This window comes from Culicoides brevitarsis, chromosome 1, assembly GCF_036172545.1.
Source record: "Culicoides brevitarsis isolate CSIRO-B50_1 chromosome 1, AGI_CSIRO_Cbre_v1, whole genome shotgun sequence".
Lineage (NCBI taxonomy): Eukaryota > Metazoa > Arthropoda > Insecta > Diptera > Ceratopogonidae > Culicoides > Culicoides brevitarsis.
Window position 1 is genome coordinate 23,025,163 of NC_087085.1, and position 26,127 is coordinate 23,051,289.

The 26,127-nt window shown below is 27.7% G+C and overlaps 1 protein-coding gene across 3 annotated transcripts; it reads left to right on the forward strand.

The window, feature by feature from the left end:
- Positions 1 to 2,519: 2,519 nt before the first annotated feature.
- LOC134827796 (optomotor-blind protein) lies at positions 2,520 to 25,610 on the forward strand. 3 transcript variants are annotated; one of them, XM_063840634.1, is made up of 8 exons: positions 2,520 to 3,136; positions 11,220 to 11,333; positions 11,457 to 11,610; positions 20,738 to 20,788; positions 23,131 to 23,277; positions 23,351 to 23,427; positions 24,393 to 24,607; positions 24,673 to 25,610. In XM_063840634.1, exons 1-8 carry the CDS (start codon positions 2,637 to 2,639, stop codon positions 25,461 to 25,463), a joined length of 2,049 nt encoding a protein of 682 aa, XP_063696704.1. In that variant the 5' UTR covers positions 2,520 to 2,636; the 3' UTR covers positions 25,464 to 25,610. The 3 variants fall into 3 exon arrangements, with proteins under 3 accessions (XP_063696704.1, XP_063696711.1, XP_063696719.1); XM_063840641.1 differs by having other exon boundaries at positions 24,399 to 24,607; XM_063840649.1 differs by lacking the exon at positions 20,738 to 20,788.
- Positions 25,611 to 26,127: the final 517 nt, after the last annotated feature.

A 26,127-nucleotide genomic window follows, 5' to 3' on the forward strand; every position in this document is an offset into this window, starting at 1 on the left:
TCCGATAAATTAAAAACATAAAAAATAGAACTTTCCCCGAAATATTAAAGACTAATGAAATTTGTTGAATGCGATACATTAAGATTTAATAAGAAAAACATGCAAAAAAAAAAAATAGAACACGCCAATAAAGGCATTATTATTATTAATAACAAAAATAAATTCAAAAGAAGAGTTGTAATCCGGAAAAAAGGCTATTTCACATAATTCAATGATTAATTTTGATAGTTTATTTGAATATTTCTATTTACCTAACGATTAAGCGGTCTAAGCAATTTTCGTCATATTATGTGATTTTCAAGTATTTATGTAATTTCAAAACTCGTTCTTTATTTTAATTATTTCTGTATTTCTATTGGTACATACTTTTTTTTTAAAAAGATTTTTAGGAATGTTAAAAAAACTAAATTTCTGAAATACATACTTTGTATTAAGTCAAAAACAAAAAAAAAATGATGGAGGTAAGAAAATAAGTTCAACTTCTTGGAAATTCAGTTCTAAAAATGTTTAATTTTGTTTATTATTTTAATATTTAATGCCACAACCTGAATATTGAAAGAATGAATATGTATTTGACATAGATTTCTCCCAAAATATTATATGGAGTTACCTGGTAAACGGGAGATTTTGCTTAATCATTTCACTTGTTAAATATGTATTATATGTTCTTAATGTGGAGAAAACAAAAGCGAGTTAAAATACGACCTGATTAACGTGAAATTTGGCCGTCAAAGAAGGGATATTAAATTTGAAAGAGTAAAAAATTACAAATCCAGAATACGACTAATATGGAAACACATGTAGAACTGAAGAACTCCGAATAACTAACACAGCAGCAGTAGAAAATAAAAAATAATATAAATAAAAATATAATAATATTTATTTATTAAACTATTTCTTTTATATCAATTGCTGATAATCTTGTTAACATGCAGAGACATGAACCAGGGGTTTTTCAGATACTTTACATTAAATATATTACTAACATTTCCCTGAGAGAACTATTTACCATATATCATCCATACGATAATCCAATGATTTAAATAAACAATTAAGAATAAAAAAAAAAATCAAATATGAAAAAATAATAATTAAGTAAAGAAATTTTGAATTCAAATGTTTCTATAGCACCATTGATATTTTCTTTTCATAAATCTAATAGATCTCCTAAATCAGAACTAAAAAGACTATTTTATTATCCTGATAAGCATCTATTTAGTTAGTTATCATTCGAGTGCGTGTGTGGGATAGCATAATGAATTTGCAATACGTGATTTGAATAGATTCAAATACCACACAAATATGTTACAAATTTTTATTTTTACATGTTTTATATTAAATCAGATCATCCATTTTCTCGCAAATTTAATAAATGCCTCTCTTTTCCACGCGTTTTCTTTGTTTGTCAGTTTGTGTGTGTGTGTGAGTGATATCCCCTCCAACATTTGAAAACAGCGAGACCCCGCCTTTCTATAACGGAGAAGAAAAAAAAAACAAAACAATATGTGTTTGTGTGAGTACACACATGAGAAAGAGAGAATGACAATGTGGTTGGTTCTAGAATGGTTAAGAGTTGGCGCCTTGCATTAAAACTGTATAAAGAATAGATTTGGTCAAATCCCAGATTTTTTTATTCTAAGGAGATTCTCAAAAAAATGTTTAGCATTCACTTTCATGCTCCTGATAGTAATGTCAAATTAAAAACAAAAAAATAGAAGAATGTGAAGAGAAAATATGATTTTGAGCTTGAGAAAAGTCCTTTACTTAGTTCACTCAGAACAATGCAAGCATGTATGAGTTCATATAACGACAAACTCTTTTTACCAACACAAATGAAAGGTTTCCCGTATGGTGTCGTAAAAAAATGCGCTGGTTTTAAATTGATCCTCATTGAGAATTGAAGTAAAAAAGAACTAAGACAGATTGAAAAACAAAATTAAAAAAAAAACGATAACTTCTCAACTGTTCAATTTCCTAATCTACCTAGTCTTCAAGTCGGTACGATTGGTATGGCATTGAACCAATCCGCGACGATTATCGCATAAAAGCTTTGGGAGTGGCTAGGAGGGGTGCGGTCGAAACCAACACTGACACTCAAGGTGTGATAGTAGACACCAAAAACCAGACACCAGCAAACACAGAATTGTCGCAATCGCCAGTTTTAAAGTAACCGGCGTGATGTTAGTATGAAGAGTGTATTGTAGTTGTGTAACATATTTTTTCTTTGATTTATTTGAACAAAAAAGGCAGTAATAAATAGTTTAATAAAAAAGGATAGAAAACATTAACACACTTGATAGTGATAAAATGCAAATATTATTATTCATAATGTTTAATTTAGTGTGATATTTATTGAAAATAAAATAAATAATAATAAAGAAAATAAAGTTTTTGAACAAATTCACTACAATTGACAATTGTAAGTGATGTTGGTTTGAAAAAAATTCTCCTTTAAATTTATGTTTTTATACAAAAAAAAAAGTAATAATAAATAAACTTGCACAACTCTTACTATCACAGTAAAAACTATCACAATAGAAAAAGAAAATAAATAAAGTAAGACATAAAAAAAAATATTTATTAGGCCAAAAAAGTGTATTTACGAGTGTTAAAAAAGTGATCCTTGGAATGTTGTAATGAGATACGACATTCAAGAAGCTCTCCAATCTGAGGAATTCAGTAGGTCGTCAAAGGGAATGGCCTACCATCCATTCCTACAGTTGCCGAGACCCACTGACTTCAGCGTTTCATCGTTGTTGACAGCGGGAACTCAAAGCCAAGGACAACTATCACCAGGAGGAGCGTCTCAGCCATATTTTCCAGCAGCTGCCTTAGCTGCGTTGTCCAGTACAACCAGCGGCCATCATTCTCATTTATATCCTGGTACATTATTACCAAAGCTACCTCCTCACCACCCGCACGCTCATCACGCTCTGGGTACTCCATACACCACAGCGGAAGACGTGGTTCTGGCTGCTGTAGCAGCGCACCAACATCCAGCTATGCGTCCCCTTAGAGGATTTCAGCCAGAAGATGATGGAGTTGTTGACGACCCTAAAGTGACTTTGGAAGGAAAAGAGCTTTGGGAGAAGTTTCACAAACTAGGAACAGAAATGGTTATCACAAAAAGTGGAAGGTGAGTGAAACTAATAACTGGCTTTTTTTATTTATAAAAGTACGAAAACATATAATAGATTTTATTAATTTAAAAATATATATGAAATAAAACATCACCAAGATGCAATTTGCAAAAAAAAAAAGCCGTCGCATTACAAAAAAAAAAGTTATAAACCTGTGCTATCAATATTATGATGTACCTATACCTATACACTTAAAAATTAACTTATATAAATAAATAAACATTAATCATAAATATAAAAAATAACGTGTGCAGTTTGTACCTACTTAGAAAAAAAAATAATACACAAATTATATACCGATTTTAAAATTCTTTTGAACTACTACTTAAAATCGGTCATATAATTTTTTTAGTTTTGTTAGCTGTTATTTTAGTTGTTTTTTTAAAATAATTATAAAAACTTATTTTGAGTAAAAAACAAGAAATAATTTTTTACAAAATATGTATATGTACCAAAGCATCTTAAAATTAGTTACTTAGTACAAAAACGAAAATTTTTAATATAACGCGAAACAGAAAACGGTTTTAGAATATCTTTAAGTCTTGATAATAATTAATATTATCAGACTAATATTATCAGAAAAATTACATTTTTAGACTTTCTGACCAAAAGGAACGCTTCCGACCGATGATCCGATCCGATGATAAAAAGTTGATTTATTCTACTCAACAAACAATCCTGGTGAACAAAAATTTTGAAAAAATAACATGAAATCTTGACTTTTATAAAAAAAAAATATTTTAACGAATATAAAGGGAGTATAGGTGTTGATATAGATGCTGTTATATTTTAAAAAAATTGATATATACTTGCATCCAAAACGCTTTACTGTTTACACAAAAGTATTTGTGAATTTACCATTTTACTGGAGTTGTCGCTACAGTAAAGTGTTTTGGGTGAGGAAAATCTGTTATTTGTTTATGGCAATAATAAAGACATCATATTTTTTTTTTCTAAATTAAAAGTTAATTTCATAGATCTTTTGCATATTAGGGTAAAGTGAATAAAGTAATAATAAGCAGAAATATTTGACTGCACAGAAATCTAATGATTTTCAAAAAATTTCGAATGACATTCGAACCTTGAAGTCTTAACATCTTACAAAATTTACCAAACATTAATTTAAATAGCATCCATAGAGTACAAAAAATATATAAAAATATTTTTAAACTATTTTATATTTTTATATCTAGAACTGAAAGATTATTAGATCTAGAACTGAAAAAAATTCGAAATCCGGCAAAAGAATATTTGAAAGTTTCCTATTCAGTTTTGAGAACAATGATTCGCGGAGTCTGTGGGACAAAAAAAAAAGTACCCTCCAGAGGAGTCCGGATTCGAATCTATATCGACCTTATCTGAAAGTGCCGGAGTTTAAGAAGTTATGATCTTTTGAAGTTTTTAAGGGTTTTCATTGACATTCTCCAAGGTAACTTCCATAAGTTACACTACAACTGCAACTTAAGATTCAGCGGAAAATTTTACGCATATTACAAAAAATTATTGATTTTGGTGAATTTTTTACAGGGATTCCAGCGTTTGAAATCCACGGAAAAATGGGATTTCAAACACAAAAATTAATTTTTCGATAGTTTTCAATATGAAATAAAATTAGTTGACATTATTTTATGTTATAAAAGTCTTCAAATTATCATTCTGTGTACAAAAATTTGAGTATTAGTTTAATTTCTGAGTTTTATTGAAATTTTAAAATCGTATTTGAAATCCACACGGCGTTTACAAGTTTTTTTCCAAACAAACTTAAATTTCAAATTTTTCTTCGTTTATGAATTTTAAACAAATTTGAGTGATTACAATCGTTTTTAAACCAAAAACTAGCGTTTGAAATCCACGCGTTTGAAATACATACACAAAATTCCCGTGCATGAAAATTATTAAAAATAATGCTTTACAAGCCTTATTGGAACTTCAAAACTAATTTATCTTCTTATTTTAGCAATTCTTTTGAACATACCTCAATTTTGAATCATTTTCGTGACGATTTCAAAAAAAAATGTGTTTTTTATATTTATCAGATATTTGGCAAATATGGCTTATTTTTTTGAGTTTTCTTCTTAGTATTACAATTTTTTAACATTTTTTTGTTACTAAAAAGACATAAGCTATAAATAATATAATTTATCTTTGATTAAATTGCCGTTTATGAAGAAATAAAAATTTCCATTGATTTTTACTTGATGGAAATAAAAAAAGAATTATCAAAATATAAAATTTTCGGCCACAAGTATGGAAATCGTTGACACAAATTTTCATTAAATTTGATAAAATATACAGCTTTAGGCGATTCTTCAACAATTTTTTAAATTTTGGTAAAAAAAAAAATAATTCGTGTGGATTTCAAACATTTTCATATAAAATGTACGTGTTTGAAATTCACGTTTTGTACCTTTGTAAATTTGTTTGAAATCCACGATTTTCAGACAAAAAAAAATGTTGGTTTCTTAAAGGTTCTGCGATTTTTATTTTAATAATCAATAGAAAACCCAAAAATCTCATGTTTACAAATATTCAGGTTGATTGGTGAGACAGTTTTGCCAAAAATTGAAAAAAATCATCTTTTCGCGTTTGAAATCCACACAAAATTATACGTTGCCATATTTATACGATGCCATATTTTCTTAACTGTACATTTAGAAGATATTTGGAATATGGGAAACTGTAGTAGAGAGCAGTACTTCTTTGTTAATATCATCCTCAATTTTGTAACAGCTGTATTTACTAAATTTGTTTCATTCCAAAAATCTTGAAATTTTTGTTTGAAATTTCAAACACAAAAAAATGAAAATTTATTTAAAAAAATTTTATGTTTAACAAGGAAATTCGATGAAATCCCTTCAATTATATTAAATTTAGATAGTTTTCTTCATAATAGCGTATTCAGAAGTTCAAAGAGTCGTGTTTGAAAAATCAAAAAATTTTAATATATCCGTGGAATCCCTGTTTAGTAGTTTGAAGTCAGAAAAATGTGAATTTTTTCCCAAAAAAATGAGATATTTTTGACTTTTGAGGTCTTATGCGCCAAACTGATCAAAAAATCATGTAGTTTATTTGAAAGGGCACAGAAGTTGCTACAATTTCAAAAAAATCAACCAAGCGGTTTGGTTGATTTTTACAGATTTTATGATAGAAAAACGAATGTCAGCAATTTTTGTATATATAAAAATGTATATTTTTTAAATTTTGAGATCTGATTTGTAGTTTAATATATCAAGTGTTTTATATCATTAGAAAGGGCATAAATTTTGCAACATTTTAAAAACATCCAATTCAAGTTTGACTGATTTTTTACGAGAGTCCAGAAATGTTCAAATTTTGACCAAAAATAGATGTTTTTTCTCCTTTTTTACACAAAATTTCTTAGATAACTACCTGAATGTTGTATGAAAATTTTATAAAATTTAGATGAAATTTGGTTATTTTGGCTCGTACCAGAAATTTTGAAGTTGTAGTGCAACTTATGAACGTTACCTTGGAGAACATCAAAAGGTCATATATTTTTAAACCCCGGCCCTTTTGGATAAAGTCTATATAGATTTGGGACCTACTTTAAGACTGCCCTCCGGAGGATACTTTTTTTTTGTTCCACAGTGTTATGGAGTATTTTATTTTTTAGTTAAACTTAGTTTTTGCATTAGGAAATTGCAATGGTCAATGATTACATCTGAATCTATTTAGATGCTCTGTTTAAATTTGAACATAGAATGAGATTAATTACCATTTTTTTTATTTACGACATCATATCGTTGAGTTGACATTTTTAAGATTATGATTTTTCAATTCCTAGACCCAAATCTACGCAAGTTGTTTCGCTCTTGATAAAGTCTTTGATGATATTGTCCTTTAAAACTTCCTTTGTCCATTGTCCTTTTTAATTGTCCTTGTATTTTTGTTTTATTTTATGGCTGGCAGAGCAGGTTACACAAACAGGCAGTGCACAATTACATGTGTTCACATATGATTAAAAACAATAATATCAATACAAGAGAACATTAAAGAGATTGAAGAACATAAATATTAGACAAGATAGACATAGAAGGTAAAATAGTAATTTCAAGTGTATGTCACGAAGCTTCCATATCCGTGCGCCAAAATACTATAGACTATACTATACCCAATATGATGTCGTTCAATATTTAAAAAATATTGTTATACATATATTAGGTAATACATATATATGTTAATCTTTGATAAGAAATAAATATAATGTGTGAAGATACATATTACACTTTAGATCACTTTAAAATTTTCAAATAATAAAACTTTTAGAGAGAAAACTACTTATTTTTTTGCATAATTTAATTTTTTATGCTTATAATAAATGATTTCCTTTTCTCATCGTACAATGAATAGGCGGTAAACCTTTGCAGAATTTTAATTTTGTTCATATAAATCTAGTCAACACTTTAAACATAAAGCTATCTACGACACTTTTTGTACATGATTATTTTCAACAAGCACGTTGATAATTCTCACCGTACATGGTTTGCCGATTCAAATTTAATCTTGAGTTCAAACTAATATCAAATTGACAGCAAACAAACAGCAAGTAGACAAAAGATGACTTAATCAGAATGTTTGCATCTTTTTTATTTTGACAAGAAATAGGTATTTGTTTTAAAGTGCATACTATTTGTTGAGAAATTACAGTTGAGGAACTATAAAAATGTTCGCCCAAATTTCTACACTGTAAAGCAATGAATAAAATACGTGAATGTCATACAAATAATTTTTAGAAATATAAAAGCTCTAGAATTCCTACGTGCTTATATTTTATTTTTACTAAATTGTACACTGTTTTAACGGCGGAAACGACAAAAGGCTCTATTGCGACGGTATTAAAAAAATAAAAATAAAAGCTCGAAAATCCTTAGTCGAAAGTCTGACTACAGAAATAATTAATTTACTTATATATATTTAAATATCTAAAATTCTAAATATCTAAAAGTGTAAAACCATTATTTGAAGTCTATTGGACAGTAAAATTTAAGATACAGTATTTTAGTATATTTTTTAAATAAACAAAAGTGCAATTCTTAAATGAGCTCATGATTTTTTTTTTTGATCACATGCAGCTAAATTTTTTAGACCCGTCTTACTTTTTTAACTCATTATTTGATGAGCATTTCCTTGACATTCATTGAGTTTAAGTTATCTTTTCATGTATATGTATAAATAAAATTTAGATAAGTAAGAATGGCATACCTACATTGAAAACATCGAAAAGAAGAAGAAAATCAAAAGACACCGCATTACACTTAATGAAGAAACTGGATATTGCCTCCCACAAAGAGATAAAAATTGTTTTTTTTGCACAAAATATTATATATATATATTAGCAAAGTACCTATTAAGAACATAAATAAAATTGAAAAAAAATAATAAACAATATGAAAAAATTATTGCTTCAGATTTTTGTTTTGAAAAAATTCAAAACTAATTCAGGATACATATCCTTTTAGTATTTTTATGCATATGTACACTCTTATGAATGGACTCCAATAGAATAATATTAAAAAACATGAAAGAAGCATAAAATCTCGTCTAAAAAACACAAATTTTTCCTGATAAATTTAAGTTGAGCAAAATCAAGACGGTGTAAAACAGTTCGGTTCCTCTAAAAAACAATAATCGACCGACGGTATGTTGAGTAAAACATATTATTGTGAAGAATCAGTCTATGTGAAATTCTATGAGAAGTTCGGTGTGATTTTAGTTTTTTAAATCATTTTAGTTGGTCATCAAAATTGGCATAAAAATAGCAACATTGAGTTCCTTAAATAATATATAACGATAATTGATGTTAAGATAAAACACGATGGACCCCCCACTTGATGAAAAGCTAAAGAAACAAATAGTGTGGTCCCATTTAAAAAATTGTTTTAAATTTATGATGAACAGAACAACTTAATACATAAAACTGACTACAGCCTCGTTTTCGTTCAAAGCCAGCAATCATCGTAGCAGGGATCGATTTCTCATGTTGTAGCATTAATGCTGCACAGGGAATTTCAAATTTACAAATCTATATGGCCAACTGCGATACATGGCGCGTTCTATAGAATATATTATAAACAAACAACATCACTGTACATTATACTCTTGTTACGTAGTTTTCTGCTTTATTCTACCAAATGGTTAGTTTGTGTGTGTAGTAAACTACAACATTAAATATTTTGATATATAAACAAAACGGCACAAAACATGTAATTATGACTTCAACAAGCAAGCAGGTAATAATAATATAGTGTGTTTTTATTAATACGAACATAATATATGTGTATATATCTTTATAATGTTTCGATAACAAGGTGTTTTGGATTTTTACATACATATAAGTGATGCACAGTGAAAAGTACGCATATTTCATCGATATTTTGTAAATTTGAACTATTAATTAATTGTGAATTTGATGAACAGTTATTTTTATTCTATACACTTCTGTAACCTTATTGTCAAATATTAAGAACATGCATTAGAAAATTTAAAATATTTTTATTACTAAACAAATATAATTTATTTATTTGAGTATAACCACCTATAAAAATACAGGTGCAAGAATTTTTCTATTAACTTTTGGTCTTTCATTCATATCTGAAACATAAACATATTAACGTATGGTGCTTTGTTTCTATTAAAAGATACGCTTTTATAAAAGTCTTATGCATCATACCAGCTCTATACTGTAGCGGACATTCTTGTGAATAGAAGGCGCCTTGTTTTGTGTTTCTACTCAGTTTTCATATAAAAAGGAAACAAGAGGCGCCAATTCTCTTTATGCAACATTTAGTGTGTGCCATGCATAGCATAGTGCAGTTACGAAAGTGTGAAATAAATTATTACTTTGTTGTTTTTTTTATATACGTATATCTATATATGTATATATGAATGTAGTCGTATGTGGCGCTCTTCTCTCAAACATGCTGAAATTTTTGAAAGGTTATGTATATAAACCTTACAGGAGTCCTAGTTTCACACGTTATTGAGTTGTCTGTGTTTTTCGTTTCGGCGACATATGTATGACCGACACACTCTTTTCAACCACTTGTCGTTTCTTTTTTCTTTTTTAACATAAATCTTCCTATTAAATGTTGGGTTTTTTTAGTAAAAAATACATAATAAAGCAGATGGTATTTAAGTTGATATTATAATAATTGTATAATTCTAATATTCTATAAATATATAAAATAAAATATAAAAAATTGCAAAAATTCAAAAAAGTAAAATAAATAAATAAATATAAAATAAAGTTCCAACGTGAAAGATGATGTTAATGGTTGCTCAGTAATGTACTATTTCTTTTTAATGTCTAAAAATGATAGTATTATCAGGCGGAAGTGTTTGATGCGTTGACTTAAACTGAACTTTAAAAGTTAATTGCTGTGAAATATTTTTGTTGACAATATAGCAAATATATATTTTACTTTATTAGTTTGGAAAACAAACTCATAATTTTTCAGTCGAAATCTTTTTGCATCATGTCGTTAACTATAAAATGAAAACTTGGGTATTTGGTAGTTTTTTACAAACAATGTTCTGAATTTAAAAACAGCTCGCCTTGTGTTTGTTATAGTCACAATTAGTTTCGTCGTTTACAAATTATTCAGATACATACATAAAAAGAAGAGAAAAAACAAACATAAGAGCAGAATCAAAAGCAACAGAATAATGAGAAAGAATAAACCTTCAGGCAAAAATGAGTTGATCTCAATCAGAAAGGCGCCAGTTGAATATTGTGGTACACATGCCTTTATTTGTTTTTGTTTTTCTTTAAACCCTGTTTCTTGTCTTGGGTTATGCTTTTATGTACATTTTATTATTCACATGTGAAGAATTATTATGGAAGAATGCTATTAGCTAATCAAATGGCTCACAATTATTTTATACTATAAAGTTTGGATGGCGCCAGGGCAATGCTTTTTACTCACGAGTTGCTGAAAAAATCAGTTTTTTTTACCTTTGGAATTATTTTTCACCTTACTTTTTAATTGCTATATAAAATAAACTTATAATATAATCAGTAATACAAATTTCTAATAATTTATATATTTTTTAATTTAGGCAAATGTTCCCTCAAATGAAATTTCGGGTCTCAGGTCTAGACGCAAAAGCAAAATATATTTTACTGTTGGATATTGTAGCAGCTGATGATTATCGATACAAATTTCACAACAGGTAAAATATTTGTTTAACACCTAATTATTAACATTATTTTTTTTGTTGAAAAATACTCATCATTAAAACAAATACATTTTATACTCTATTATAACATATGTGTGATTTCTATCCTATTTTTAGTAGGTGGATGGTAGCCGGAAAAGCTGATCCAGAAATGCCAAAAAGAATGTACATTCATCCAGATTCTCCCTCAACTGGTGAACAGTGGATGCAAAAAGTTGTATCTTTTCACAAGCTAAAGCTAACAAATAACATTAGTGATAAACATGGATTTGTAAGTAATATTGATAAATAATTTTTTTCATTATTATTTAATTGAGTTTTAGTAATTTTACGGTTGTCAAAACAATTATTTCGAATTTTCAACGATCAAAATTTTTTGGCGTCATCAAATTTAAAGTAAACGCTTAATTATTGGTTAGATAAATACTACCTAAGTTTTAATACAAATTTAATCACAGTACCTATTTAAAAAAAATAATTATTTTGTGAAGTATGTGTTTGGATTATACAAGTATTTTAATGTAAATCCTTTTGTAAAAAAGTGTCACAAAGAGCTCGAAATTAAATAAAAATCTTAATGGTTTACCAAATTTTAAAACCCACTTCAAGATATTTTATCCTTTTATGTTACAGCATTTTTTATTATGGAAAACAGAAGCATATTGTTATGTACCTATTCATGTGTCCTTTTGCGGTCTTTAATCTATATTTAAAGTCGAGTGGGTTCTAACAATAGATAACAATATCTAATTTGTATCTAATTTCTTTTAAACTTACATTCGTTTTACACAAAAAGATACCTATCTACTGTATCTACAATAGAATGTTTAAGTTTGTTTGTTTCAAACAAAGCACAAAAGAAAAAGTATTTTCTTATACAAATACGTCAATTGATACGTACTTTAGGACATACGCCGACTTGAAAATTTCAATCAGTTCAAATTTTAAACTGAAACTCAATTTTCTCTAAGCAAAAAAATTATTTGCCCTTTAAACAATTTTTTACAAACCTAGTTACATATTTTGTAAAATATGTAAGTATGAATCTCTTAAAGACAGACTTTTTGTTTTTTTTTTCAGTACAGAAAAAATTCACATACTTACTTTGGATTTTAAGCGATAGTCCCTTTTATCAAATATATTGCAACAAAAAGTTGCAAATAGTTTTTTTTTTATTGTTTTGATATGATATTTTTAGCTTATTCTAGGACATAAGCTCATTTATGTCTTAAAATGATTTTTATTTTAGTTTGGCTAGAACAACTGCCAAAAACAACCAACACCAAAGATTGATCAAAATACCAAATGATATATGACGAAAATAGTATGAGAATATTGCCACTTTTTCTGTAAACCCTATTAAAATTTAGATTCTTTGTATTTGTTCAATAAAAACGCAACAATAGTGCTTTAGCCAAAAATACTTATGTTTGGCTAAATAATCATAAAATGTTGGGCACAAGCCACAAGGTGATCTAAGAAATTTCTTAAAAAATTAAGGGTCCCAAATACTTTATGAATTACTTTAAAATTATTATTTTTTATAATCTACCAAATTTTAACAAAAAGTAAAACAACACAATAAATGCAACTTGCGTTCAATACTAAGTGTTTGTAATTTCTTAGTATGCAGTAATTTATATTTTTTAAAATCTGATATAGCAGTTACTTTTATTGTCTTTATCTTTCACCATACCAGTCACATTTATATTGCAGTAAATGCTATTTTTATAAATGTGCACATCAATAAACTATAAAAGATTCATAATGTTCAAATAAACTGATGATAAAATTGAAGCGGATCCTTTGAACGTCGGATATAGTCTGTGTTCTTCCAGCTCGATGAAAACAGAACACACAAATTCGAATTAATAATTTTGTCACTTAGAGAGGCAACGAAGCGTTTATTGTGTTTTAAATCTTTACACATTTTCAATAAACGATCTATATTTTTGATCGAATTTTCTTTTTATATAATAAGTTTTGAAAAATGTGTTTAATATTATTCTGGATTTATCTATTTTTTTTTTTACAAAAATTAAACTTATTAAAATAACAAGTATATTTAGATGTTTGCAAAACAATTTTTATGTTCTACAATCTGGTTATACCGACCATATAAATAGTTATGGAAACTAGGTAATGATTTTACTCTAAAAAGGATTTCTTATAATAAAATGTCTATTCATTTGTTTCCTAAACTACCATTCGAATATTCCTCACTCATGAGCAAGAATGTGCATCTAGAGATATAGTTTATTAGTTGTATCTTTGATCTAGTGCAGTGGACTGTGTGTTTTTTACTCGTCTCCAATTTTCTTTTCAAAAAAAGAGAATGTTTTCGGTTTAAATGATATGTACTTCAAATATGAATGCTTTTGTGTTTTACAATAAGTAGCACTTGAGCAAATAATAGGATCTAAATCACAAACAATACAATTAAGCATTCGAAATCCTTACATACAAAATGAATGCATCCACACAATCAATACACAAATGAGAATTTAGGAAATTCGTACTAGGTAATATCATATTACATTCACTGTTTGACTACTTTTTTTAAAGTGAATATGTATTTATAATCAAAATTGTTCCAAATGTTTGGTTACTTTATACCTGAAAGCAGTTTGTATTTTCGTTTTGTAAAAATCTAAATATTTGAAATAAAAAAATTGATCGCTATAATTCATTGGACGTATGCAGTAGATACTTTTGTGTTTCACTGTAGTGAAAACTTTGCGCAAAAGCTTTGTGAAAAAATTGATCCAGTGAAACTTTTACCCGAATTCCGTACCAAAACTATAAATCAATTTTGAACAGAAGTTTCATTCAGAGATGAAAAAAAATATGAATAGGTATATGTTTATAAATATGTTTATTCAGGGATATCCGTTTCATCTCTTGAGCCAAATTTTAAAACAAACCACTTTCTGCAAAGATTAATAATTTTCAGAAAACTTAAACATTATAACTTATTTTTGAATTGTAAGTAAAATGTATAAAATTCAATAGTTTTAATATAGAATCAAAAATATTTTGTTTTGTTCTCTGGAACACATTTCAGAATTTATGACTAAAACTTCATTGAGGGAGGTTTATATACTTCTACTGTTTTTATTTTTTTTTTAATTAAAAGACTAACAGAGTGTTCAATTTCAATATATAATTATAACGAAAAGAAAGGATACTGAAAAAAAAATTATAGATTTCTTGAAGAATAAAAAGCCTATACTTAATTTAGAAAAAAAATGAGTGAAATATTATTGAAAAAAACTCCAGAGAAAAACAAAATTTAAAAAAACTTTTAGTGTATTTTAAAATTGTTTTAGAAGCTTAACCAGGACAGGGAAGCTAGAGGTCCAAAATTTAACTTGCATTAATGGAAAGGCGCTATATATATGAACAAATCTTAGTACAAAAATTCAGAAAACTTGAGTTCTTGAGTGTTTAATTCGAATAATATTGTATTTGATGCAAAAGATCTGAATAGAATAGAATAGAAGCAGCATTGCATTCTAAAGCACCTTAAATTAGCAAAGCGAATTCGTATTGTTGTATATGTTTGTGGACTCGATTCGATGTTTAGTTTATGAGAAATGAGTTATAAAAAAATAAACATATTTAAAAGCCCTATTTTACACAAATGGGAAAAACATACTCCCGGAGGACTCGCCATATGGACATTTGGGTAAATGCCCCTTGGGGCATTTTTTTGAATTTTGAGAAAAGAAACATGAATTCAACAATTTGTTGATAAAAAATGTATACTATTCAACTGTTATTGAAATTTTTATCAATTTATCAAAAATACTTTTCACTAAAACGGCCGTTTATGAACAAAAAAATTTATTTTCAACCGTTTTTTTTTTTCAGAATTTGTTCATTAAAATGCCTGGGCTGTTTTTGGGTCCCAGTCCGCCTCATAAAAAAATTATTTTTTTTCAAGAAAATTCTCGGCTATGAAAATAAGGATGCTTTTTTGCCCAAAAAATGTCTATGCTTCAGATTTTTTTGTTCAAGCCGGGAAATCTTATGCCTCAATTCGAATTCTTTGGAAATTTTACTGTCGTTTAGCACCTTATCGCTTTTGATTCTGACAATTTTTCGACGTTTTTAGGCCGGCGTTTCACAAAATGGGCCCTTTTTGTGCGGTAAAAACAAAGTTGATAGTCTAATTTGGCCAAAAAATTAAATTTCTTTTCAAAAATGTATTAATTTTGGAATGGTTGTTAAAGTAACTATTTGTTGGTGCCAAAATGGTAGATCATATGCTAAGTTTTATATTAACATAAAGATAAACTATTATGAAAATTCGTTATTAAAGATAGTAAAAAATAATACTATTATAGGAATACATATCAAATAGTAATACCTTATAAAACCAAATGTATATTTTAATACCAATTGTTTAATAAAATAAAGAATATGGCGTTTTACGAGGAAAACACTCAAATGAGTAATTCACAAAAGCTACATGAAATAATAAATTAATGGTGTTAAGCAGTACTAAGTATCGACGTAAATTCAAATACAGGGTGTTCCGTATAATTTGGTCCGCAGTTTTTCTCAGTTTTTCGCAGTTTTTCACAGCATTAATTATATATAGGTATACACTTATAACAGTACATAGTCTAATGTATATTTTAATACCAATTGTTTAATAAAATAAAGAATATGGCGTTTTACGAGGAAAACACTCAAATGAGTAATTCACAAAAGCTACATGAAATAATAAATTAATGGTGTTAAGCAGTACTAAGTATCGACGTAAATTCAAATACATACATAAACATAGGTTTTTTTCAATACATTAATAATATATGTGAAAATTATGGTGTGATATTAGCGATAAGTAGAAAATTATTAGTTAGTTTGTGTATTCTTTTTATGATTTTTGTGTTTATACTATTGAATTTGAGCTTACCTAAAAATAAAACATAATCAATGAATTTTAGAATTATGTTTTAACGCTTCAAAATAATAACCTAGATAATGGTTTTGATATTTTTCTAAATTTTTAAATCGGTAATAATAATTGGTTTGCGAATGTTTTAATTGAATTTACAATTACAAATTTTGTTCTTTTAAATCTCAACAAAAAGAAAAACGGACAAAAACACAGTCGCACTAACACACATAAATACATATGACTCCGCCTTGTAAAGGTGGGCTGGGCGATGAAAAAAGAATTGAAACTCGTCGTATGTTTAATAAACAAGAGTGCTTTTTGAAAATAATAAAAAGTCTTTCTGCATTTATTTTTTTTTTGTTTTCTAACATTCAGAAATCAAGAATTTTAACTAGATTTTGAAACTGTTACTGAATTGTATTTTCAGTTGGATAATTAAATCATCAATCGAATTTTCTTAATTTTTTTTCACCAGCTTTACCCTTTTATTCTTTTCGCTAATTCAAATTAATTTTTTAAATTTCTTACAATTTATGCAATAAGTTTTATTTCATGCACAGTTTTTCAATGGGTGCATTCAAGATCACTCATCGAGTCCATCATGATTTTTTTCTGTGATATGTTTTCCATCATAAATGTGTTTTTTTGATGAATATTTCTGACTTTTATGTTTTATTTTAACGTTTTTTTATGTTTTTTAATGTTTTTTTAATAAATTCAACAATCCATTTTATTTAACTTGAACGCGTTCGATGAAAAATTTTTTGGAAAAAATCATTGATGTCCATCGATGAGCAATCTTAAATGCACCCATTAAAAAATTTTTATTATTTTCTCCGTATTTTCACGGTTCTAAAACCTCCTTCAGACGGAAACGAAGAAACTTGATTTTTGCGACAATTTTGCATATTCTGACCGTTTTGAGTTATTGAGGGACAAAAAAATGTATGGACTTTGTATGGGTATGTAGATTGTTTAGTCAACATTAGTTTTTCTAAAAACAAAAGCTCTCGAGGCTTGAACTTCAAGCTTTTGACTTCATGTGCAAAAAAGCACTTTAATTCTGTTAAATTTCTGATATGAAAATAGTAAAACTAATGAGGCATATTTGGTTAGTTATTTGAAGTTGATTGGAAATACATGATTGCATAATACATAATTTCTATAGTTAATTTCATTCCGATGATGCGGGGAGGGAGGTAAACGGCAATATACGGTTTCGTTTAAAATATCCTATTAAAAAAATAAAAAAGTTAAAATATATATATATATATTTGAAATGCCCAATTTACTTATAATGAAGTATAGACTTAAGTAAGCAAAATATCCTTTAAAAATCATGAAATGGGAAAAAACGAAGTTTTTTTGCCCAGTCCATCTCTAATAAAAAATTATAAATGTATTTGTTTTTCAAAAATTTCTTGAAAATGAACTTTTATAAAAAATTTGTTATTTTTTACAAATTTAAGAAACATACTGACCTTCATTTAATTTATAGAGCAAATTAAATTAAAGTTTCTGGGATTTTTCTTACAAAAACGATTGAACACATGGGTTCTTTTAGATTTTACTGTATAGTATAAAGGGCTAAATAGCACTTTTTAACAATCTGAGAAAAAACAATTTAAAATTTTTACCAATTTTTGAGGAAGCAATGTGACCTTTAAACTATTTCTTTATTCTCAAGCTTATAAAAGAAAATGAAAGGTAAATAGTTTTGTACAGAAAAGGTTCTTCTTATCTCTAAGGGAGATTTAGTTTTGGAAAATTTTCTGTTAACAGTTGAACCAATTGCTTGGCTTGTTAATTGCAAATGGCTTGTCAGCAATTTGTATCTGTGTGCGGTTTATCACTTTTTATTCTAGATCCTTTATATTCTGTCATTGAGGCTTCTATTACTGATTTCGCCGGCCTCACGGCTTTCCCTTAAGAAATAGAAATAGAAGGTTCATTTCTTCTACAGATCATTTTATTTTGCTCAACTAAGGTCCCATTTATGAAAACGAGGCATGATCCCAATGCACAATTTTTTTTCTAATAAAAGATTTCAAAATTATAACGAAAAATTCAAATTTAAGCCGAATCCCAGTGCAAATTAAAAAAAAAACTAATGATGCAGAAATGCTTGTCTCATCAAGACGCACAACATTGTTATACCCCACTTTTGTCCTGCGATGCTCTTAAATGGACTTTCCATCCAATGTAACCAAATGTAATCTTAACCCATGGCGGTCACTAAAATGAATTTTCTGTGGGTAATGTTTATAGTTTTTGGGAATTTTATGATTATATAAAAGTTTAAAATATCTCTTGAACAACACTAAATAGTACTGAATAAAATATATTTATATTAAAAACATATTTAAAAAATACAGAAAGTAGTTGTCTAAAGAACGACATAATATACCGCATTTCGATTCCGCAGACTCCTCATTTTACAATTTCGTACTCCTCAAGTCACACTTTCATACTTTCATTCCCCTCAAAGACCTCAAATAACAAAGAAAAAAATAAAGTAACTTTTTTTTAATAAAGTAAAATTTCCAAGTAAGGCCGCTCCAAATGAAAATCAAAAATAAAGTCCAATTTTTTTTAAAAATAAAATGGGGGGGGGGGGCAAAATAAAAAAAAAGTTTTGAAATACTATTTTCATACCAAATGACAAAATTTTATCAATTTTTGAGCGTTAAATAAAATTTTTGATGCTTTTTTTACTATTTACTTTGAAATTTGCTTATCTAAAATAGATTTCAGAATAATCCATAATAAAAATTAACGAAAAAAAAAATTCATAAAAAATAACTGTCAAAAAATTTTGAAAAAAAAATTAAAAATTTTATGAAAAATATTTTTAGAGAAGTAAATAAATTTAAGATAAAATATGATTTCCAAAACAAAAATTAGAATAAATTGAAAAATTTTTTAAAATTTTATGGAAATTTTCTTGAAAAATTATTTTTTTATATTTTTTGTACAGTCAAAAAATAAAAAAACTACGTGTTTTTAGAACTATTATAATTTAGCCACCTTTGTGATAAATCATTAAAAAAATGTATCGAATATATCCATGCATTTCGTCTTTTTATCAAAATAAAAAATATATGTGAAATTTAATGGTGTCGTGACTATATCTCTCCTTCTGTTCTTATGTAAAGACAACTTATTAACGTACTTTATATATTTAATAAAATTTCTTTTGGACCTCACATCGTTTGACTAGATTGTTCTTTTTCGTAATGTTATTTAAATGTGGCGCCAGAGAAGAGCATGATAGTTTGAATTAATGCGATTGAAAGATTATTATGGAGGTTGCGGATATAGCCTGCTGTGATTTTTCTATTCAAACTTATTCGTCTTATATATTTTTTTTAATTCTTTTATTATTGAATGATCTACTTTCCTTGGAAAAATATTATTTTTCAAAAAAAAAATTAGCTGATAAAATAATTTAATAAGCCTTTTCATATACAAAATATAGAGTGTAAGTCCTCAAAAAATATTGGTATATTTTTCTCACATTCACAAATACATTTATGTACCTAGTTGTAACTTAAATGTGTCGGTTTATTTCTTTATACTGGTTTGCGATCGTCTACAAGTCGTATCAAATTAACGCATTCTAAATGAATCAGTAAATATAAGGACAAAATATACCTGTTCCGACGACACAATAGGAGGCCCACCAAAAATGATCTGGTTTATACGAATGTTATGTGCACCGTAAAACAAAGAAAAAACGACAACAATCTTATAACTACACGTATTACATTACATATTAGCGCAACGGGCGCCACATAATTTATGTTGATTATTCTGTAGTCTCATTTACCTTTATACGTGTCTATATACGTGTATAAAAACGATTGCATGGGAATATAATTTGTATATGCTTTGCTACTGCCGCAGCCAATTTAAGTTTGACATGTAGCTGTGATAGCACAGGGTTCTTCATATATTGCTCAACGTAATAGATGTGTTTATTTTTCGATTTTCCTTTGAATTCTTTGTCAGTACATGCATTTTTTATGCATTTATGTATAACAAATGTAGCTTGTGTTGCGTTATATGTGAAGTAAATAAGGTAGAGGTTAAGAAAATCAAACGATAAAAGAAAATAATAAAAATACTACTACATACTAAAAATTAAGATACACTTGGCATGATATTTAAGTTTTAACAAAACCGTGTCGTCAAATAAGTCAGATCATACAAGTGATAGAGGAGAATATTTATCAAATGATGATCTTAGTATAGTTAGTCTGACAGAAGTATTTTGTTTTTGATTCTTTCTTGCTATATTGAAGGTAATTCATTGCTTCAGTTTTGAATGTAGATTCGGGACATTTTTAGTCTTTTATTAACCGTGGATAAAATAAAAATTAAATACTTTGAAGGAAGAAAGCTATTTTTCAACATAACGAACAATTATTCTAAGACAATTGATCGATTTGTAATATTTATCGCTCTTTTTATTTATATATAATTACAGCATCTATCATACATAAATGGAGGCAGCACAAAAACATGCGGTGAAGTTATAGTATGTAAACTTTTAAATAATTAAATTTGAATTAAAAACGACATAAATGCTACAAAAATATCTGTATAAAAGCTGTATATTTTTGGACACGGCAAATATTCTTTGAAAAAATAATCATACTACGCATATAGTGAGCCATAAACTGATTTATTTTTCCGCGTATTAAAGATGTTTTACCAAAATGTCATGCCATTAGTTTCTTTTATTATCACCGAACTGGCTACTGTGTGTCTTTTTATATCAGTTATTTATAACACACTTATCAAACTTATGCCACCAAAAGCGGTTCTTTTGTATTGAGATAAGAATAAAAATTAATTCAATGCAGTGTAAGAATAATATATATTTATACATACATGTTTAATGTGTATGTACGACTAAATGTCCATGAAATGGGAATCATGTGAAAAGAAAGAAAAATAATGTGTTGTGTTCGAGTGATAATTTGATTGGTAAGGTAATACTGTTGAATAAAGTTATTTCAACTTACCGGACACCGGTGAATTGGAAGCAATATTAATCCAGAATCCACTACAATAATTACACGATATGTTTTCATTTATTTGCCAAAAAAGATGACCTTTCTCATTCCTTTCAATTGACGCAGATCGTAATGTAATTTTCATAAGTCAATGGTTTTACCTCATTTTTACACAAAGCCGTCGAGATATTTGGACGTATCTGAACAAATGTCGTTGTATTTCTTCTAATATTTATTTTAATGAATAATAATCACTTTTAAATATTTAAATATCTTCACATCAGACCTCACATTTAGAATAATTTAAATAAGAAACGTAAGAAGATATAGCAGTTAATTACCATTAACTGTTTTATTTCTTGTTTTTATTAGTTTTTTTTCTTTCTCATGAGAGTAGGTAACCAAACAAAAAATCAATGATTTGAATATTTAAATTTAACTCATTAATGAATGAGAAAAAAAATCAACAGTCGATTTCTCAATGAAACCAGAAAGTGATCTCAATATGTGTATGTATTTCTTTATAGAAAAAACAACTTGTTTTTTTCTTTTAGAAAGTAACACGAAACGATTAATGAAAAATATTATCGCCCAGCGTGAAGGTGTGAACAGTCTACTAATCAAATAAAATTAAAACTGTTTATAAATTAACCTTAGAACCCTTAGAACTGAGTCAATTTAAAACAGTCATTCGTTTTATGTTTTAGTTTACAAAATGCAAAAATATAAAAAATAATAATTTTACAAAATTCATTTATGACACTAATTGAGCTTTTTGTAGTACTGGCCTTATATAAAATAAAATAAAATGATTGAAGGGCGAAGAGGATGATTTTCAGATACAGTAAAAGTAAGAATTTACAAAAAAACAATAAGGAACTGATAAAAACTTAAAATCATTTTTTTCTCAGTTTGTTAAAAAGGGCAGTTGTGCGATTTATACTTTTTATCAAATATAAAAAATAATATTAATATTAATATTAATTTTGTATTGCTGATTTTAAAAAAAAATATTTTTTTGATCTGAATAAAAATCTCCATAATTTTAACAATGAAGCTGATAGAATTATCAAAAAAAAATTCGTAATTTTTTGAAAAATTTTGAGAGGGATATCTAATATCGAGTGTCTACAATTCAAGAAAATATTCAAATTTTGATATATCTTAGGGCGTCATCCATTAATGGCGTCGGCAAAAATAGGGCATTTTTTGACCCCCACCCCCTTATAATCGTAAATCGTCGAAATTCAACAACCTCCCCTAATTTACGACGTGTTTTTTAACATGACCCCCCTCCCCCCTCAATCAAAAGTGAAATTTTTAGTACCAGTTTAAATTTCAATGAAAGCTCGTGAAAAATTTGAAAAAAAAACTCAAATTAATAAAAATTTGAAAAAAAAAATTAGAAAGTCTGAAATACTTCAAAAATTATTTTAAATAATTCAAAACGAAAAATTTTTAAACTGTGAATATGGCATATTTTTACGACGTCGTTCATTTCTGTTTACCCCCCTCGTCGGAATCCGTCGTAAATTTGATGAACCCCAACCCCCCTAAACTGCCGACGCCATTAATGGATAACGCCAAAGACCAAAAATCTTTAAAAAATGATCAAAATTTTCGTAAAAATCGGTTCAAAATTTAATATTTTCATATATTTTTAAATTTTTAGTGAAAAATTCTCAATTTTGTAGTTTAAATACATGTTTATCCCTCCTGAGATTTGTGTTCAAAATATGTTTCTTGACAAAATGAAAAATGTTTGCATTAAAAATATATCGACTACTACTACTACTTTCATAATTTAACTTTCAAGAAAATAATTTGAAACTAAGTACTTCTTTTTTAAATATAATTTCAGACTATTTTAAACTCAATGCATAAATACCAACCAAGATTTCATTTAGTTCGAGCTAATGACATCTTAAAACTTCCATACTCAACGTTTCGAACTTACGTTTTTAAGGAAACTGAATTTATTGCTGTAACTGCATATCAAAATGAAAAGGTAAATGAATAAAAAACGGAACCAAGCGAATGAAAAAAATCTTAATTTTATATCAATTATATATTTTTTTTAGATTACTCAACTAAAAATAGACAATAATCCATTTGCAAAAGGATTTAGAGACACTGGAGCTGGAAAGCGTGAAAAAAAGTAAGTATCAAATCTATGATTTTCTTTAAATCTTATACTAAGGTATTAATAAAGTAGAACACCAAAAACGCCGTTTAATTTAGCAGACGTGGAAAAAGTTTTTTTCTCCAGGGAACTAAACCCAATTCCCAAAATTATATTGACGATATTGGAAAAAATCCTAAATTAAGTCAATTTCATACATTTTTTAAGTAATTCTACATATTTTAATTTTTGAATTATAAAACTTCACCATTTTTCTCTTAAAAATTCAAAATTTCTTTATGATTTTTAAAAAATTTCCCGGGAACGAGGTACCGTAATTTAGATACCTATATGTGAAAAATTCTTTGCTAAGTATAAGTATGTAAATGTTATTCAAATTTATTTTTAAATTGATGTTGTTTTAGGGTGCTAAATTACACTTCCAATGTGTTTAACACCTTTCTAATTTAAAATAAAATTGTACATTTTTATTCAGTTTAGTAGAACTGTTTTTACGGTTTACCCAATCTATTTATTCTTTGTCTACACTACATCGTATTTGTGATTATCAATTTTGGAAAGCGTTCATACATATAATGCGAAAATTACAGGGTATTTTGGTTGTGGGCGATGTTGAACACACTCATAGTAATGACGGTGCAATATATTCTTAAATAAAGACATACTAACCATCTGAGTGAATTTTTTCAATGTTGATCTCTTTGAGACATTGATTGATTTGCTATTGTTTGAATTTATTAAAGAGACAATGGCTAATGGGATCCAAAACATAATACGTTTAATATTTAAATAACATTGAATAAATAGTGGCAAAAAAGAAAAGTAAAATTAGTGCTTCGAAATTTTATCCCCTTTCAAATGATTCTTTGAAAATGGACAATATCTTTCAATCAATTTTTATTTACTTTTTGTCGTCGAAATGATGGTTCTGCAATACTTTTATACACATTATCTAATCTTGTTTCATTTTAAAACTTTTGTTACAGACAGACACTTTTATCTCAACGCTCTGGCGATGGCGATAAGCTTAATCCTAGCCATGTAACGTCATCTAGAGGGCCGCTTAGTTTAGACCTCAGAGGCTCTACAAATTTAGAAGATGACGATAAACTTCTTGATGTTGTGGGCCCTCCACAAAGTCCACTATTGTCTCTGGGACAATCACTTCATCATCTTCATCCTCAAACTAATTCAGGTAATATGAAAGTTGACGGACGTAAAGCGCATACAAAAATAAAATGTTTATTATTATACAAACAGCTGCTTGGTTCAATTTCGCTACGGATGTTCACAACCAAGAAGATCTTTTGCGAAAACGATTGCAATCAGACGAAAACGAACGTGATGGAAGTGATTCAAATTGTTCAGATAGTATTGCTGGCAGTACAGGAGCATTTAGACCCACACCGGGTAGTCCTAAAGAGAGTTCAAATTCGATTAATAGTTCTTATCCGTCTCCAAACATATCTGTTGGACCTCCGATTCATCCTTCACCTCATTTATTACCATATTTATACCCACACGGACTATATCCACCACCTCCATTATCACTTTTGCATAACCCTACCAGTAGTTCAATGAATGCTGGATTAAATCCTGGATTGCTTTTCAATGCTCAATTAGCTTTAGCAGCACAACATCCTGCACTTTTTGGTCATTATTCAGGTCATTCCCCAACATCGTCTTCGCCTTTACAGGGAATTAAGAATAATCGTTTCTCTCCGTACACTGTACCAGGCAGTTCTGGCTCAGCTTTTGAGCAAGTAACACCAACTGCAGGACAACGTAGCTTAAGTAGTAGTCCACCTCCCAGAATAGCTTCAGAATCTCCATTACTGAGACCTCAATCAGTATCGCCATCGCTTACGAAAATCAACCAAAATGATACCTCGGACTATGAGCAAAACAATAAAAGCGAAAATGAAAACAATTCTAAAAGCTCACCATCGGAATTGAAAAATATAGAAAACATGGTAAATGGATTGGATAATAAAGATATTGAAAGAAATTCAGACGAACGTAATAAAAGTCACTCATCTATAGGTGATTGACAACGACTAAATTAATCAATTTTATTATTAAATCACTCAAAATTTCATTTCAAAATGTCTTGTAAGTGCGTTAAGAAAATACAAAGATTATCTGGTATCCTACGTTAATATATCTCTTTATTTTCAATTATTATTAAAATACAACAAAAAAAACTCATAAAATCGCCTGTTTAATGTATTACCATCTAAATATTTTTTATTTTAAGCCAATTGAACAATTTTAAAATTATATTGACTAAAACAAAAAAACAACTATTAAACATTAAAATTAATTTAAGTTTCATTTAAAAAAATGTAAATAAATACAATTTTAAAGAATTTATTGTAAAATTTAAGTATAGAAACAAGTGACACAGTATGTCAAAAACGAGCAATAACTATATTAAATGAAAAATAGATTAAATTGTACAACTCAAACTTATAAATGAAATCATTAAAATCAAAAAAAAAAATTTATATAAAATTTAAAAATACTTATTTTTTTTTTAACTGTATTCAGAATTTTAGGGTAAGTATTAGTTAAATGCAAGTTCCGTTGGAACCCAATCAACATTTTTTCACCTATAAATGTGCTAAAACATTAACAAACATTTTTCTTATGGGGTCTTTATATTTTAGATTTGATTATGTGTATGATAATAAGAAAATAATCATCAAAAATGAA